Genomic DNA, 14,687 nt, shown 5'->3' on the forward strand with positions numbered 1-14,687 from the left:
TAAAAAATTTAAAACTTTTTGAAAATAATATATAAAACATATTTTTGTTTCTTCATAATTGTCTTCACAAATAAACCAGATTTTCTTGATGAATACATTATTCTATGCAGTTATCCTCTTTGACCTGCAGTGGAACAATGAAGTATATATGTATTTGTCTTCAGTCATTTACACACACACACACACACACACACACACACACACACACACACACACACACACACACACACACACACACACACACACACACACACAAACACTCGGGTCCGTACCTCCCAGGTAAAGCGGAGAATCTATGTTGAGTGTGGACTGTTTGCTGATGGAGTTAATGGATTTGGGCGGCCCGCCGTCGATGGACAGAGACAAAGTCTGGTCTGATGCTACCAACTCCACAGCATGGAAGCTACCATCATTCACTGTCTCCACACTGAGAGAGAGAGAGAGAGAGAGAGAGAGAGAGAGAGAGAGAGAGCATCGAGAGATTGTGTCTAAACATTTGTATCATCCATCATGTGAATGTGGCAGTTGGACATTTCTGCTTATATGTGAATGTACCTGTATATAGCTGAAGGAGGGTAAGATCCAGTATCGTAGCTGACCCTGAGGCGTCCCCTGTACAGCTCCATGGCGATGTGATCATTGTCCCCTTTATACAACAACACGCCACTGTCCTCATCTGTAGCAATCTGAAAACACAGTGGGATGTTCGTGTAAATGACCTTAAGTAAATAAAAGCACTAATACAACAACGTAAAACTACTCCTGTTACAAGTAAATGTCCCACATTCAAACTCCTACATCAGCAAAATGTATTTAAATCTGCAATATTTTTTGGCCACTTGGGGGCAGCAGAAACAAGCTGTTTCACAACGTTGACATATCGTCACCTTTTAAGTTGATATGTCAAACTCAAGTCCAATATTTGTTGTCTTTTAGCTCTGTTTTTGGTTTTGGTTTCCCGCAAAACTGATGGTTAGCATTACCAGTATGCTAATACATAAGAGGCACAAACTGGGGCTAGCTCCTGAGTGAAATGTAGCTGTTAAAATGCCAAATGCTCCCTTATGTTCACCAACTAATCACTAACTGTGTCTTTCTGTCGTTCCGCCAGTGCAGAGCAGGCAGTATAAAGTGGGAAATTATCTTTCACTGCTGCGTCTAAAAACGATGTTATGGGAGCAGTAAGGGTGAACCCAAACAATAAAGTTGTGGGCCTGGACATCTAAGAGTTAAACAATGAGACTCTGTATAAAGCTCACACCTGTAGACTGATGTTGGTGTCCGGTGAGAGGAGACTGGATGGAAGTTGCAGGTAGGACTCACGGTTAACAAAGTTGACACTGACCAGTGTCTCACAGCGATCACCCTTGTAGCCATGGAGACACTGGCAGCGGGGGTCCGATCCCATGACAACACACTGTGCCCCATTGAGGCACTCGTGGTTGTCACAGGGGCTGGTGCGAGGAAGGACCATCGGGGGAGAGAACTCACAGAATAACCCACTGCAACACACATTCAAACACACATTGAATACAAGTGTGCCTAAAATTTATTTTGCTATGAAAATCAATTTGCTTGGAGCTTGTGGTCTGTGTGAGTGCTAACATGTCCTTGTTTTTATCTTTCAAAATTACAATCATGTCAAATTGGGATAGAGAGATAGCAATAACTGATAGTGAACACAAGGGGGAGCCCCTTCTACATCACACACTGCAAATAAATACACATTTGTCATGGTGTAATGGTGAGAATGCCATGTTTCTTTTGGCAAACAGAAAAAAAGACAAGAAAATGTTTTGCCACATTAAAGACAATGGTCAAGTGAATGTTAACAAAAGTCAGTGATTTAAAACTATTTAAATCTGTTAGAAATGTTTTAAAAGAGCAGCAGATGGTCAGCAATGCAAAAACACGTAACATGCACTGCACAATACTATTCAATTTTATTACAGATATCGTTGGTCAAGAGAATAGTACTTTGATATCATCAGTATGTGTGTTCCTGCTGGGGTGTGTACCTTACCTGTATCCCTCAGGACAGACGCAGGTGTATCCATTGACTGCGTCAATGCACTGACCTCCGTTCTGACACTTGTTCTCTTCACAGTCGTCATAATCCAGCTCACAGTGCTCACCTACATAGCCTGGAGTGCACTCACACCTAAAATGTACACATACAAACACAGAAATGCATGTTGATACTGAATTTTAATCTTCGGATTGAGTAGCAGTCTTCTTTTTTAAACATACAGACAATGTACAAAGACAGTAATCTCTCTCTCTCTCTCTCACACACACACACGCACACGCACACGCACACGCACACGCACACACACACACACACACACACACACACACACACACAGCTTATCTCTGCAGGCAAAACCAGTGTCTCATTTATATTAGTGTGAGAAATGTTAGTACTCAAATCATGTGGGAGAGGAACAAGAAAAGACTGCAAAATTCACCAACTCTGCTTATGTGTATGAGTGTTTGTGTTTGTGTGTGGAGTCCACTTACTTGTAACCCTGAGGGGTCAAAATGCACTTTGAGTCGTGCTGACATGGGTTCAGCTCTGGAGCACAGAAATCTAGTTTCTCTTCACATAACTCCCCTAGGAACACACACACACACACACACACACACACACACACACACACACACACACACACACACACACACACACAAAAAGTGAAATTATAATATACATACATATCAATATTTGCTAACTGACAGTGTTCGTGCATTTTGTATGATTGAGCATCTGTGTGTGTATATGCAGTACTGTATGTATCTGTATTGCAGGCCCAGAAATGTGTGTGTGTCTGTGTTGTATGGGTGTGTACTCTGATGATGGATGACTCATGTGGCCAGGACCAACACAGTGGTCTGATAAATGATCTCATCTCTGGGAACATCATATTCCTGATGATATTCCTGCGTGTATCCCAACGTTTCTGAAACTCTGAACTCCGTACGAATGGCTGATGAGGCATCAGGGAATAAACCAATATTCCTGACAGCACAAAATCTATTCTGGGAATAATTACATGGTAATCAATGAGAACGTGTGAGAAATGATTGGAGATGCATGTTTGTACTTTGGAGCTAACAGTGCTACCCTTACTTATTTAGAAGCAGTCATATTAGCTAAACAGATTCTTATTTTTAAATGGGAATCCTCACATACTTTATAATTAAACAGTGGGAGTCTTCTTGTCCCAGTATATTAGTTTTAGATTGCATATTTTAACGGCTTTAATAAAGAGGACCCAGCTGCCATTAAGGGAACTGGTGAGTTGGATCCAAAAGACTGTGAATGCTTGTTTGTCATTTGAAAGTTGACAAGTTAAAGTTTCTCTAAAAATGGGCAAAGTCTGGGGCAGTGTGGGTAGATAAAGTGGATTTTAGACTCAGATGTTTTTTTGTATTTGCTCTTTTAAGTGAATATGTCAATTATTTGTATTTATTGTTGTGCAATTCTGTGTGAGACTAGCTAATAAAAGGTTGGTCACCAAAAAGTAGTCATATTATTCTCAAGAACAGTTTTGAAGTGCTATACTGTAAGATATTTAGGTTGCAGACAGCAGACTACAAGTCATCTCAACTTTCATTCCTCGTTGTGGGACAAAAGCACACCGTCCTGCTGCCAAAGATACTTAGAAAAAAAATTCTTTACTGTCACATATACAATTGCTCACAGCAGAGCATAGTGAAATTTGACCTCTGCATTTAACCAATCCAAATAATTAGAAGCAGTGGGCCACTATAAAGCACGTGGGGAATTACTAGAGGACCAAACTCCTGTCTGAGTAAAGTTTGATAAAAACTACAGTGCCCAGCTAGCTACTTGTATTGTATATCGTTGAGCCCTTCAAAAAATGAAAGTGAATATTTGTGATCTGTTCTTAAAGATTGATGTCTTCTGGAGGAACAAATGGTCTTAGGGCTGAGTGCCACAGACAGGCAAGGACAATTGGAAAGTATTGAAAGATAAAATAACACATTTTTATGGACATTTTCTACGATAACAAAAACAAAGAATATACCCATCCTTTGGCTTTAATGTCAAAATGATCACCTGGAATATTATGAGACAGTTTACTTTGACTTAAGTAGCAACATGTATGCATAAAGCAGCAAGCAGAATAACCCCAGATATCCGAGAGGACAAATTCAGCGGTCTGTTTGAACATCAAGGACATGCACTTCTAAGATAGAGCATGGCTACATACAATATGTTAATTCTTCTATGTTAACATTTCTGGGGCGCATGGATAAAGAAGGAAGGAAGGAAGGAAGGAGAGCGGGACAGGAAGGACAGAGAGAAGAACAAACTAACCTCTCTCCACCTCATTGGTAGCAGCTGCAACCACAAAAAAACAGACAGATGATAGAAAGCAGAGCGAGACATGAAAAAAGACAAAGGACAGCGAGACAGAAAGAAAGAGAGAGAAGACCGCCACAAAGGTTAGCAGTCAGAGATGATTAGCACATTGCAAAAGCAGACAAACAAGTACTAACAAACCAGTGTTAGTTAGAACAAATATGACATGTCTGCAGTTTATTTATGTAAAAAGGCCTTCTTTATCTGTGTATGTTTAGTACATTTCAGTGGACACAATACAGTTGTAAAGTGGGGTAAGTAGAGAAGTAAAAGTCCCATTTATTTATTATTTACACAATGTTACTGTTCGTGACTCACAGTTGGAGCACTTCTACAACTTAGATCGGCATTAAACTCAAAGATGAATGACTATGTTAGAAAATATTTGGTTCTTTGTTAAAAGGTACAAGCCTGTATACATAAAAAAAAAATTCAAATAGAAGTGAACTACAACTCCCAAGGTGAATTTTAGCAAGATACATCCAATCTCAGAGCTAAAGATTATTTTAGTATGCCTTGAATGGTCTGAGAAAGCTTAAGATTGAGGTGAAAACACCACCTGCAGCTCAAATCAATTTGGTTTAATTTCTGAGAAATTCTTCTCCATGGCAACAGCGGCCGAGCTCATGGGTATTGTTGTATTTTGAGCCACCTGCCATGCCATAATGACATGACAAACAAACAAAGTTGGAATAAATAAAACTGGTGTTCATGACATAAACCCACATGATCGTTACATTATCCTGGAGAGTTTTGTGTTTCTGTGTTCGGTAATATTGACAATAACTAATTTGAACTGGGAACACAGAATGGAGAATATTACCTGTGTATTCTAGTGAGCACATGCATGTGTAGTTGTTAATTCCATCGACGCAGGTGGAGTTGTTCTCACAGTCGTTGTCCTCGCAGTCATCGATGTTGATCTCACATCCGTCGCCTTCAAAGCCCTCTGGACACACACACCTGAGATAAAAAACACACACACACACACACACACACACACACACACACACACATCTGTAAGCACAGTATCAAAGGATAAACACATGTAGGGCTGCATGCAGATTACTGTCAACAGAATTCTTAGAAAACTCTAGATGACACACACAAACACAAACACACACACACACACACACATACACACACACACACACACACACACACACACACACACACACACACACTATCCATGCGTACAGTTCAATAGTATCTGCTCCATCTACATACTGAATCCCCAGTTGAGAGTCATTATTCTGTTAACGTGAGCATGCCTCAACTCTGTAACTACTATTCAGGTATATTAACACACACACACACACACACACACACACACACACACACACACACACACACACACACACACACACACACACACACACACACACACACACACACACACACACAGAGTGGTATATTATGGGTCTAATAAAGAGCTCTCATGCGGCACACACTCGGGTGGATTAATATCTCATTATATAGTCAATGACAGCTCTTCACGATACATTTTCCACGATGGAGAAGGAAGAGAAAGCATGCAAAGATGGAAATACAGACATGTAGTTGAAGACTGATATGAAAAAGTAACAGAGAAGACAGAGAGAGGGCAAGGAAGGAGAGAAAGAGGAGGAGGTATGATCTTGGGCTGGTTTTATTGTCTGTGTGGGCGGTTAAAATCTGCTTGGAGTGTGCAGACAGGCGTCAGCTCCCCTCCTGTTAATACTAATGAAGACAAGGTGATTCTCACAGCGGAGCTGTCCAGTTTAGAGACAGACTGAGGACACAACTGGTCCCCTGAGCCCTTTACCTGCTGTACACTCATCCCCACCTTCCATTAGTGGTGCATCAGTATCATTGATGGAATTATCTGCGCAGTGTCCACAGATCACATGCTGTGTCTATGTGTTCTCAATAATCACTGGTTCACTGGTTTATTGGTATCTAGTGTCTGGTAACTGATGTCTAGTGCTTACCACATCTCTGTGTTTTTAAAGAAGCTCTGTAGATGTGTGCTTTGATGTTTCTATTTTTATATGTAGGTGAACACAAAACATATTCCAGTTTTTTATGGCCTGGATCTTATGTTTTTGTAGCTGTGTCCATCATTCTGGTCAGTTATGATAACAATTTACTCACCAACCTTATTGCTAAGAGCTGAGGATGCTGCAAACACAAAATGTTTCCTGTTTAACCATATTGGCAAATCAGTAATTTAGAAGGAGGAACAAAGGTGAGCTAATTCCTGGCACTACTTAAATCTGCTTACCATACAATACATTTTTACACTGCAATGGACAAAACAGCCATTTTGGGAGCTTTCACTTTTGTCATCACTTCCACAGAGGTGGTTTTAATAACATTTAATCATGGTATTTGTTTAAAGCTATTATGTGTAGAATGTGAAAATGTCTGACTTTACAGCTCCCTAGTCGTACCACTTAAAATAAGACAATTTGGCCGAGAGTAATTCAGAGAGCTACCCTCCTGGCAATTAAAATGTTAAAGGAGTACTCCAGCTATGGTTGAATTTCCAGGTTAAGAACTCATGCTGTGTAAGTTGAGACAGTGGTATCCCAGGTCAGTGTCCAACATAACAGGAGTAGGTCATAACCTGTCTCAGGCAAAGTAGTAGTTCAACACCATGTCTCCATAGATGATGGGAGACATAACAGCTGTATAATAAGACAGTGCTGCCTCAAGAACTCCCATCCCACCAAGGTCAGGGGAGGAAGTTAACACATAACACATACACACACACACACACACACACCTAACACTCATACACACAGAAACTGCAGTAGTATCGCTCACATCAAAACACTACAACGTGACTTCACACATGCACAGATGAGTGAAGAAGGGGTTTGTTTGGTAATCTCTAAATCTTGTCCAGCATGAGTTTACATACACTTTCAGAAAGACAAATTGTGGTTAAACTGTACTGAGAATTCATTATGCTTCTCTGTCTCCCGAACCTTCTTCACATATTCAGAGTCCAGCTGCTCCTGAGTTCTTCCATTAAGTTGGAGATCTCACAAGAGACAGATTTAAGAAAAAAAAGGTCAAACCCAATGCAACAGAGCCCGAGATATTCAGACTCTTGGGGCCTAAACATGGGTAAAGCTACAAAAAGGGTGGATCCTAGGATTCCCATAATACAACTCAATAGTGTCTTTTGTAAGACTCTCCTCGCCTAGCAAATGCTTGTCTTTTGTTTTTAATTATTTTAATTTTCCCATTCATGTATTTTAGGCTTTTATTTCATTTTATACTCTTTGTGTTTGAAATGGGTTCTGTTTTTATTGTTAAGGACTTTGTAACTGTGTTTTGAAAGATGCTATGTAAATAAAGTTAAGTTATTATAATATTATATAATATAATATATAATATTAAGATTATAATATTTATAATAATATTATATTATATAATAATTTATAATAATTTAATGATATCATCAAGGTTATTTTTTCAGACTTTAGAAACCACTTTTTTTTTCTCACCAAAAGTTGCTCCCTTCTCCTTCCTTTAGGTGGCAAGTGCCGCCATTCTGGCACGGGTTACTGATACAGGCATGAATGGGCTCCTCACAGTTCTGTCCCTACATGCAAACACAAACACACATATACATTTAGTGCTTCCAAAGAACAACATCTTCTTATAATTGCAGTATTTTTCGTAGCGATAGGATTATCTTATCCCCTTGTGATTAGGAGAGACTCTTGAGCAAGTGAATATGATGCTTTTGGCCTCCCACAGTATGTGTACCTTAAATCCATAGGGGCAGGTACAGCGGTAGTAGTGCACTGGGTCATTAGAGCAGGTGCCATCGTTCTTGCAGGGGTTGGATAGACAGGGCTCACACTTAGCCTGGACATTCATATCAACTGGACCTGTGTGGTGCAAACACACACACACACACACACACACACACACACACACACACACACACACACACACACACACACACACACACACAAACATACAAACCAGAGAGAGACGATAAGCTTAATATAATGTACTACATTTAGGGGAGTAAGACGAGTCAGAATACATAGGTTGACATACACTCAGACAGCTGTACGTTATCAGGGACCTGCATAATCCTTGCATCAACTCAAGTCAACTTTTTGCGCTGCAGAAAAAAAGATGGTGGTTTTTCCCACTGGCTGGTATGTATTTTTGACATTTCACTTTGAATTTTGAAATAGTGATAATAAAATATTGTCCATATACGAGAAAAATATGTTAATTTGTATGGGAAAAGGAAAAACAACAACCTTACCTGTACTTTAATATAAGGTAAGCACTTAAAAACATGTGCAGAACAAGAACAAGAAAATAATTGTATAGAAGTAATAAGCAAGAGTTACAGACATATTACTGAGTTATGTATGAGAACATTTTCTTTGCAGGGCCATGACATGTACAGAGGACACGCTTACTCCCAAATTTCATGACAGAACATTAAGTTCTAACAGTTGGGACACACAATACTGGTCAGAACATGAGGGCTGAATGGGAAGCAGAGCGGTTCAGTTCGGTGGGGGCTCAAAGCACGAGGAGAACTGTCTCAAGGAGCTTGGGAAGGAGAGACTGAGGAGGAAGTACTGGGATATGATTGGCTACTTTACCTGGCACCAGAAAACCACAAGGCCCCGGGACTTCTACAGTGCGTCAGTTAGATTAGGTTAAAAATGTTAATGTTAGTAGTTAGTTAATGTGATATAGTAAGGTTTAAAGGTTAACAGTCAGTAGCATTTTGCAGTATGATGATTATAGCCACAATAATGCTCACTGCAAATTTGTAGGTTTTAGAGTTATTATATACATTTAAAAATTAACAATTCATTGCTGCCCAGTGTACAATTTGTAAATGGCAACTCGCGGTGTCCTCTATGTCCTTTATAGCACTGCATAATAATGGTATGCTTTTCTACAAAGTATGTGTGCATGCTTTAGTTTTTGGACACCTAATAAAGAGCATTTGTACACTCAAAATACAATAATACAAGTGTGAATTGATGTACTCTATATCTGCTGGTATGTGCATGTATTCCTGTGACAGTGTGTGTTTACCTGTGCAGGTAAACTTCTTGGAAGGCGTGGTGAGCAGCAGTTTGTCCGTCATGTCACCGGGCCCGGCACAGCGGGCGATGCCAGGCTCCTTGTAGCCGCTCTTCACCCAGTCTGATAACCACTGCATGTGGCAGTCACAGTACAGAGGGTTGGCACCCAGAGCCCTGCCAGCCAGAAAGAGAGAGGAGAATGAAAACAATGTTCAGTCCTAATAACAGAAGAAAAACTCAGCACTTCATTTCAGATATGACGTGCTGGAATACAGAGCCAAAACAAAAGGAAATGTGTCACTGTCTAGATATTTACAGACTGAGTTGTATATCACAGTCAAATTAAGTGTGAACCGTTGTATATTTCTTCCATACATAACTGAAACTGCAATGGAGATGATCTGGAGCATCTATCTCATGCAGGTAGCAGCGTCGGCAGTCATATTTCTCAAACCTAAAACACTTCCTATAAACTGCACATAAAGTTTTTCCTGATGTTCTACAGCTTAATAAACAAAGTCGAAAGACATTTTTAAGGTAACTTAACGAGCACTGCATTAATCCAGACAGAGCACTGAAGTCGTGCTTGCATAAACTCATTAGCATCATCTGCTTTATTCATGCTCCACAATGAATTTCATGACATTCATCAGTTACTTGGCTACTATCTGATCAGTAACCAATCATATTCATGCAGCTGTCCTGCACTGCCTTCATAACCAGACTATGGTACTACTCTGCTGTATATTCCCATACCACGTTCTGTTGCAATAGCTCCCCTTAACCATCTCCAGCCTAATCTCTGCCTTATCAGTTTTTGTGTTGTGATTTAACTTAACTGTATAGTTATACATTATCTAAGTTCATGTATGTGTTTATTTTGGGGGGCTACTACTCCCTGCAGAATCATCATTGCTGCTTGGATTATTTGAGAGCTCCGAAACCCCCCCCAGATCTGACTGACCTGTTATAGTGTTTAACAAAGAAGTTAGAGCCATTCCCAGGCTTGTAGTTTTGTTGTGGGTAGAGATAATACTTGACTACTGGTCTGCAATGGTATATAACTCGAAAAAGCAGCAGCCTATCACAATCGCTATCCATGGTGCTGATCCTCATAAGTGCCCCGGGGGCATTCCCACCAGCAAGTTATTAGCATCATCCCCTGTATTCTTTCTACAGAGTGCTTAGTTTTGAGATACCATGCTACAAGAAAATGTTGGTAAACTGAAGAGAGAGAAAAGTAATAGTTCTTTAGTCTGTAGTGTTCATTTTCTGTTATTGGTTACCACAGTGCATTGAATTTCTGCACAGGAGTGCTCCCGGACATTTTTGCAGTAAATACATTAAGCAGATTGCCCAAAAATCCATTATTTAGCAAGGGAGGTAAATACAAATCCAGTTTTGCCGTTGTCGCTACAAACAAAGGAGCATTGCTCAAAGAAGGAAAGGACTCTAGAATCCCATCATATATACACCACCCTTCAATAGTAAATATAGAATACTATAGAAAAAGGAGGAGAAAAGGGGAAATGAGATAGCTGTATATGGGTTTGTTGTTCGGATACATTCACAGAGAAGCCTCACTCAACAGACATTTTCCTTTTGAGCGACGGGAAAGGGCTCTTTGTCATGATAATGTGTTTTCCTTATTTTGCAATTCTATAAGGTGAAAAGATAGACACTTCAATCCTAGAAAAAGATGTTAACTGAGATGTGTGTTTTTATGTTACTCACAGGTGGGAGAGCGATGACAGGTCTTTGAAGGCTCCCTCTGGTATTAGTGATATGTCGTTACCATGGAGAGACCTAAGAAAGAGCGAGAAAAAGAGGAAGAAAGAGAAAAAAGGGCACAGAAATGTTAAAAAGAGTCTGGATGTTAAAGTGCTCATATTATGCTTTTTGGCTTTTTCCCTTTCCTTTATTGTGTTATATATCTTTTTTGCGCATGTAATAGGTTTACAAATTGAAAAAGCCCAAAGTCCACCCCAAAAGCACTTACCATCTCCAACAGAAAACACTCTATTGTAGTCCAGCCTTTACTTCCGTGACGAACGTGCGTCATACACATTATAATGCTCGTCTAGGCTAGCTGCTAGCATGGCACGCCCTCATACTCTGCTTCTGGCTGACTCGTAGTGCTTACCTAGCTACTGCGCATGTGCGACTACCAACAAAGATGGAAGTGTGATGCCTCACTCTGTAGCTAAAACGGAGAGCTCAACACACAGGGTGAAAAGAGGAGCTGCAGTAATGTGTTGTACAACAAAAATATGGTGTTTTAAAAAAATTAAACCATGTAAACCTATTCTGATATAACCTATAAATACAATTATGAACGTGAAAATTAGTATAATATGAGCACTTTAAAAGTCTGCATCGCTTCTGTAGCACCAGTGGGACTTAAAACGTTTTTACACAATCTACCGCCTTGCATGTGTCGTGACAGGTACTCACAGCAAACGGAGAGACTTGAGTCCATCGAACGCCCTCACTGGTATGCACCGCAGACGGTTGTAGCTCAGGATTCTTTACACACAGAATACACATGTTGGCATGGACACAAATGCAGACTTTTTTTTCAAGATAGCTTCAAATGCAGAAAGACATTTCAGAGCACAATCCTGTTTATACCACTGAGCAAAGCAGTAGAGCAAACACACACACACACACACACACACACACACACACACACACACACACACACACACACACACACACACACACACACACACACACACACACACACACACACACACACACACACACACACACACACACACACACACACACACACACGCATTGCAAAAGGGACTGATGTAAAGCCAGACTCACAGGGTAAGCAGCTCGGACATGTTACTGAGGCTGTGGTTGGACAACGTGCTGATCTGGTTGTTACTCAAATCACTGAAAAGGAACAATAACAGATACATAAAACATACACAGGCAGCACTGTCAACACATGCGTACACACACAAACTACATGCAGTACATAGTCAGTACTCTACTGTGCTCAGGTTGTCACGCCCACATCAGAACCAAACTAGGTCACATCAAAAGTGATACAACACAGAGCTCTGGTACAATACCAGTCAGTTAGTTTTGGTCTTTAAAAGCAGAGTGTAGGGGACACACGCCAAGTAACGATCCACATTAAAAGTGTGTTTGATTGAGCAAAACTTTAGCTTTGTGATGTGAGTTTATGTGTGTCTGCTGAGGCCATGTGGGTGAGACTTACATGAGTGTTAAGTGTTTGTAATTGGAGAGCTCCACAGGAACCTGAGTGAAGTGGTTACCATCCAAATATCTAAGAGACAGAGATAGAGAAAGAGAGAGAGAGAGAGAGAGAGTGGGTGGTGGGGGGGGGGGGGAGAGAAAATAAAGTTATTTAGCCATGTAGGAAATTCCTCATCTCCAGCAGTGTGAACAGTCATTACTGCTGCAGCCATAATAAACAGTGGAGTTTAATATCTCACAGGCATCCTAATACAGTATAACCACCCTGCACGACTGAGATCATATCTCCTTCACTCTGTGACAATGTGCTATTAATCCAGCATATTAATTAAGTCTTTGCTGTTTGGAAAACGCAGATTCCCCAAAGGTGAAATAGTGAAATAATATCACCAAGCCTGGTGTCTGATGTTTAATTTATTTAGGGCTATAATTGTCTGATCATCAAGGACTTTGTATTTGTGTTGAGATAAGTTTCTGGAATAAAATCCTCTGTCAGCCTTCAGTATGTGTACTTGTGTCTCTATGAGCTTGTGTGCTAATGTTTCACACGTCTTTTGACCGACTACAGCTTCAGTCCGTACAAACAAAAAGATTCAAATGAGAAAATGTCCCAAGTTTGAGGTTTTCTGGGACTGACAACGTTGATGCTACAATGGCAGCAACTCCATGTAAACTTTGGTCTTATCCTGACTTCACACCAGATGTAAGTGCTACTGATCCATTCATCTTTGCAATCAACACCAGCTCCAACCTCCATTATGGCTTGACTGTCCTCAGATCCTGCTGACAGGACAGCAGGTGGACTAGCTGTCTTCACCAGGCTGGGCAAAAATATTTATCCCTGCCTATTGTAGCTATACAAGCCCAAAGTGAGTCTGGAAAAATTAATTCAAAGATATAGTTAAGAGGTTCACAACATAAAGGCAGTGGAATATTTGTGTGATTTGAACCGCTGCCGATGGAGAATACACTTCACTAACATCACCACATAAGAAAAAAAAAACGTGGAGGGATTTGACGTGAATTGTTTAATTTGTTAAATTAGACACACATCTGTTGTGATGAGATGAGACGGACAAGTAATGGAAGTTAAAAATCCTTTAAAAAATGCTGCCAATGTGGATTGGCTTTGAATCTACCTGGTACTGCATTATCTACTTAAATGCTAATCATCTCTGTCCAACTAAAATCATGTAATCTGCAAATTTGGTAAGATTTTTCAAATTACTGAAGAATTAACTTTTTTTACTTTGTTTATTTGAGTTAAGAAAAACTTCTCATACTTCTTAAGCTACATAAACCATAAAACAGACTTGTTTTTAGGAACTCTTGAAAAGCTTTGGAAATGCATGGTTTTCACAGGGCAATGACAACATGTCTTGTGGGAAGTTCAGTAAAAAGATGCCATGTAAAAGATGGGACACTTGCGATTGTTAAAGCAGTTTGATTGTACTCAATGATGTGTTGTGTCTCTCACTCACAGTTCAGTGGTCTCTTTGGGCAGGCCTTTGGGCAGTGTGGTGAGGCCCTTGTTGCTGCAGCGCACCACAGTGTCCAGACAGGAACACTCTGCTGGACACCTCAGCACTGGAGAGCAGCTGTTCTCATCGTTACCTAATGAGCGATAGATAGATGGATGGAATGGTGCAGAGGGGAGGAAAGATGATAGAAAAGTGATAGAAAAGATGAAAAATGAAAAAAAAAAAATCATTTGTCAGGGCTGCAGATGTTGTAGAGCCTCATGTGTAACGCGTAAATCTGCTCCGTCTTACCATCTTCACAGGCAAAGTCCTGGACAGCTACATCCTGGATGGGGATCTCCTTCAAGAAATAAGGACTCTGGCAGCGAGGGTTACCAGTGACGATGTGTTTCCTTCTCAGCCAATCACCGAGCCAAGCCAGGTGACAGTTACAGTTGAAGGGATTGGCCAGAAGGTTGCTGGAGAAGAAGAAAGGAGTTGGATGTTTTATTGTGTGTGTGTGTGCGTGCGTGTGTGCGTGTG

The 14,687-nt window shown here is 40.4% G+C and overlaps 1 protein-coding gene across 1 annotated transcript in view; it reads right to left on the reverse strand.

Moving 5' to 3' along the window:
- The window catches only part of slit2 (slit homolog 2 (Drosophila)), an 88,257-nt gene that overhangs the window by 5,047 nt on the left and 68,523 nt on the right, over positions 1–14,687 (reverse strand). The window contains exons 19-33 of the mRNA XM_078260267.1: positions 14,457–14,623; positions 14,166–14,298; positions 12,686–12,754; positions 12,283–12,354; positions 11,905–11,976; positions 11,185–11,256; positions 9,461–9,624; positions 8,150–8,274; positions 7,885–7,982; positions 5,211–5,350; positions 2,521–2,614; positions 2,024–2,161; positions 1,262–1,502; positions 556–686; positions 273–427 (exon numbers count right to left, since the gene is read on the reverse strand). Of these exons, the coding sequence (XP_078116393.1) occupies positions 273–427; positions 556–686; positions 1,262–1,502; positions 2,024–2,161; positions 2,521–2,614; positions 5,211–5,350; positions 7,885–7,982; positions 8,150–8,274; positions 9,461–9,624; positions 11,185–11,256; positions 11,905–11,976; positions 12,283–12,354; positions 12,686–12,754; positions 14,166–14,298; positions 14,457–14,623 (1,871 nt within the window). The remainder of the gene's footprint in view (positions 1–272; positions 428–555; positions 687–1,261; positions 1,503–2,023; positions 2,162–2,520; positions 2,615–5,210; positions 5,351–7,884; positions 7,983–8,149; positions 8,275–9,460; positions 9,625–11,184; positions 11,257–11,904; positions 11,977–12,282; positions 12,355–12,685; positions 12,755–14,165; positions 14,299–14,456; positions 14,624–14,687) is intronic.

Source organism: Sander vitreus, chromosome 2 (genome assembly GCF_031162955.1).
Source record: "Sander vitreus isolate 19-12246 chromosome 2, sanVit1, whole genome shotgun sequence".
NCBI lineage: Eukaryota > Metazoa > Chordata > Actinopteri > Perciformes > Percidae > Sander > Sander vitreus.